This window comes from Penicillium griseofulvum (assembly GCF_001561935.1).
Source record: "Penicillium griseofulvum strain PG3 chromosome Unknown contig_39, whole genome shotgun sequence".
NCBI classification, from domain to species: Eukaryota; Fungi; Ascomycota; class Eurotiomycetes; order Eurotiales; family Aspergillaceae; genus Penicillium; species Penicillium griseofulvum.
In genome coordinates, this window is record NW_024467459.1 from 536 (window position 1) to 3,425 (window position 2,890).

The following is a 2,890-nucleotide window of genomic DNA, read 5'->3' on the forward strand; positions in this document are numbered from 1 at the left end:
GGATAGGCGATGAAGGCCCCGCCTTTTAGACCGCTTTCTAGACTAGTAGGTGTATTTTACAATACAGTAGTATAACATCACTGGATGTACTTTACACGAAAGTGCTATACGCATGCTATCTGGTGTGCCCCTCCATCCATGGCAGGAGGTATTTCCTCTGTGACCACCCGCCTTTCTGCGAGATTCAGAGTCCAAGATCAGACGAGACGACATGACTCCTAGGCTTCCTACTTGGAACTTTCATCTGATTCGTAATATGATAGAAAGCCAGTCCTTTACAACGAGGATGTGTATCACTATGAAATACTCAGCAAGACACTAGAAAGTTACACCACGGGATTCCAGCAAAAAGGTCTATTGTTCGATTGGCATTTCATATAATCATCTTCTGTCTAGCGTTTCGCAGTTGTTTCACCACGGACGCCAGGCGCTCTCCCGATCGTTGATCTGACGAGGCTAAGCCCAGCTTGCAGGTGCTAAGGCCATATGTCTTCCTTTGCCGTTGAATGTCTCGGATTTGGAAAGCCGCACACGTTTCTCCACTTCCAACTCTACTTTCGCTGCCCATTGTCGAGTCATTCGGTGATCATATTTTTGCCATAACTTGGGCAAAAATTGTACGTCCTGCGCACAGTATTGTCGAATTTCATCTGGAAGGGGACGAGTGTTGAAAACTTCGTAAGAGCCTCCACATTCAGGTGCAAACAATCTTTTTCCTTTGTCTTTGGCAGCTTTCCAACTCGCTCTTTCATCCGCAGTCATTGGAGCATCGTTTTCTATGCATTTACCTAGTCCATTCAGGCGTCTTTTCGAAAACTCGCGCGTCGCAAGCTCCATTAACTGAAGATCTTGCACGCCTGATAGTTCAATCTGATAGTGGCTGAAAAGAGCATCCGAATCGTTGCGGACGTCGAAAAACACCTTTGGAATAGAAGGTGACTGAAGGATAGCCCGAAGTGTAGTTCCGCTCGGTCCAGGATAAGAGAACGCTTTATCCTTCAGGCCGTATATATCAATCAAGAATGTTGATCTTTTTGGGAGGACAAAAATTTGCAGAATCGAGATTGTTCCATGTCGAGAGAGGTTGACGCCCTCGAGGTCGATATACAAAGATGGGGGCTTTGCCGGCAGATCAGTCAAATCTCCGATCAACTCAGCCACCCCTGCACAAGTATCGATAAAAGTAATAGAAGCCTTGTCTTCCAGCGCTGAGCTTTGGAAAGCCGCCGTCAGTGATTCCAAAGCATCTTGATCAAGATTCACCGATACTGCATGTGGTGCCTGAGACTGCTCGGTGGTCGATGCCGGCGTCAATTCTTTTGCACTTGCGAGAGAAGCCGTGGTGACAGCTTTCAATGTCAGCGCAGCTTATTTTCCTTAGCAAGACCAACTCACTCGACATCTCGAGGCTAAAGGCGTCCGAGTCAAGGATTTGAGGGGAGTAAAGATGGAACAGGCAGTAATGTCACCAGTGCAGCAACTACTGGTAAAATGGGGGAATGCGAAGTCTTTATGTCCAAGGATACAGATACGAGGCAACCTTGCAGATGAATGAGCGATACCTTGACTTAGATTACTTTTACTCGCGGGCCCTTTATTCGTCATTCACGTACGCATGCATTCTCTAGTCCTCGTTGGAGTATCATTTTCGGTGTTATGCAAGCCAAAGAGTCTAGACTAAGCCACTTCATAGTTCACTTGCGACAGAATGATTCAAATAAATACGATGGCAATGTAAGTAGCCAATCATAAATATACACGTACTACTTCGATGGTCTATGCCCAGAGGAAATACTGTACTTGGTAGCCCGCAGAAGCGGCTGCGTAGCGTATTCCTGTTTCAAATATGGCCTGCACAACGTGTTGCTCCCTCATTTGTGCTATTTGGTTTTCCGTACGCCGCTCGAAGCGCAATAATCTGTCTACTGAACTGTATTCTGTGGTCACAGAAGCACGTAGGATTTTGGATCAACACACCTCGCATATCTGTAAAGCAACAGGTTGGTTGGCAAGTGAGGCGGGGGCAGACATATTATGGACGACGACCATTGCGATTCTCAGTCCAAGGCTTGGCAGGCTTTTTCGTGCGAATCAGCCACAACGGAGGCAGCAAAGCGACTTCTGGATTGCGATGTGACGATCGTCGGGGCCCAAGGCTTGGTTCATTGTACAAGTTTGAAACGCTCGCCCAACGCTTGGGAAGTTCGTGGATTGTGTGCTGGCAGCGGGAACGAAGCTACAGTAGATGGAAGAGAGAAAAAGTACTGGCTTCAGAAAACAGATGAGAAGGCTGTCAAGCATGTCGCAGATTGAATAGCAAAGCGGGGGTGGGTCATCTAAGTCGTGGACACGTGGCTGTCAAAGAGTGGAATCACACGCACGATAAGGCGATCCCAGGAAATGAGCCGTCGATCTTAGATTGCCAGATCTACATAACAATTCTAGATGGCTCCATGTAATATTACAGTACTGTAACGATGACTCACTTATACCAATACAACCATTACGATAACAGTTCTGCCGGTATTAAAAGAACGTGAGCCAAGCCGGCTTAGCGCGTGTCGGAACTAGTTTCTCCGAATCAAGAAGGAAGAGTATGGAGGTATAGCTGATTTCGAAAACTACTGTAAGAACTTTGATTGTACGCTCTTCCGAGTTCGCTCGCCGTCCCATAGTGTCATAGTCATATGATAAATTGGATATTGAGATTTAGTACGAAACCAAGTTTATTGACAGTCAAGGGCCTAGGAGTTACTCTGAACCCAGGTGCGATTATTTGATGGTTGGCAAAACAATATGATGGTTGGAAAAGCAATATGACGGTGCAAAGACACAACGACCAAAAACATGATAAACGCTTAGTTTATGGATAGGTTGGGCGAAAATCGGA

General features: G+C 46.3%; 1 protein-coding gene across 1 annotated transcript; it reads right to left on the reverse strand.

The window, feature by feature from the left end:
* Positions 1-456: 456 nt before the first annotated feature.
* On the reverse strand, positions 457-1,402 carry PGRI_096120 (uncharacterized protein; the record flags this gene model as incomplete). Its single annotated transcript, XM_040797325.1, has 2 exons — positions 457-1,349; positions 1,396-1,402. 2 exons carry the CDS (start codon positions 1,400-1,402, stop codon positions 457-459), a joined length of 900 nt encoding a protein of 299 aa, XP_040647976.1.
* Positions 1,403-2,890: the final 1,488 nt, after the last annotated feature.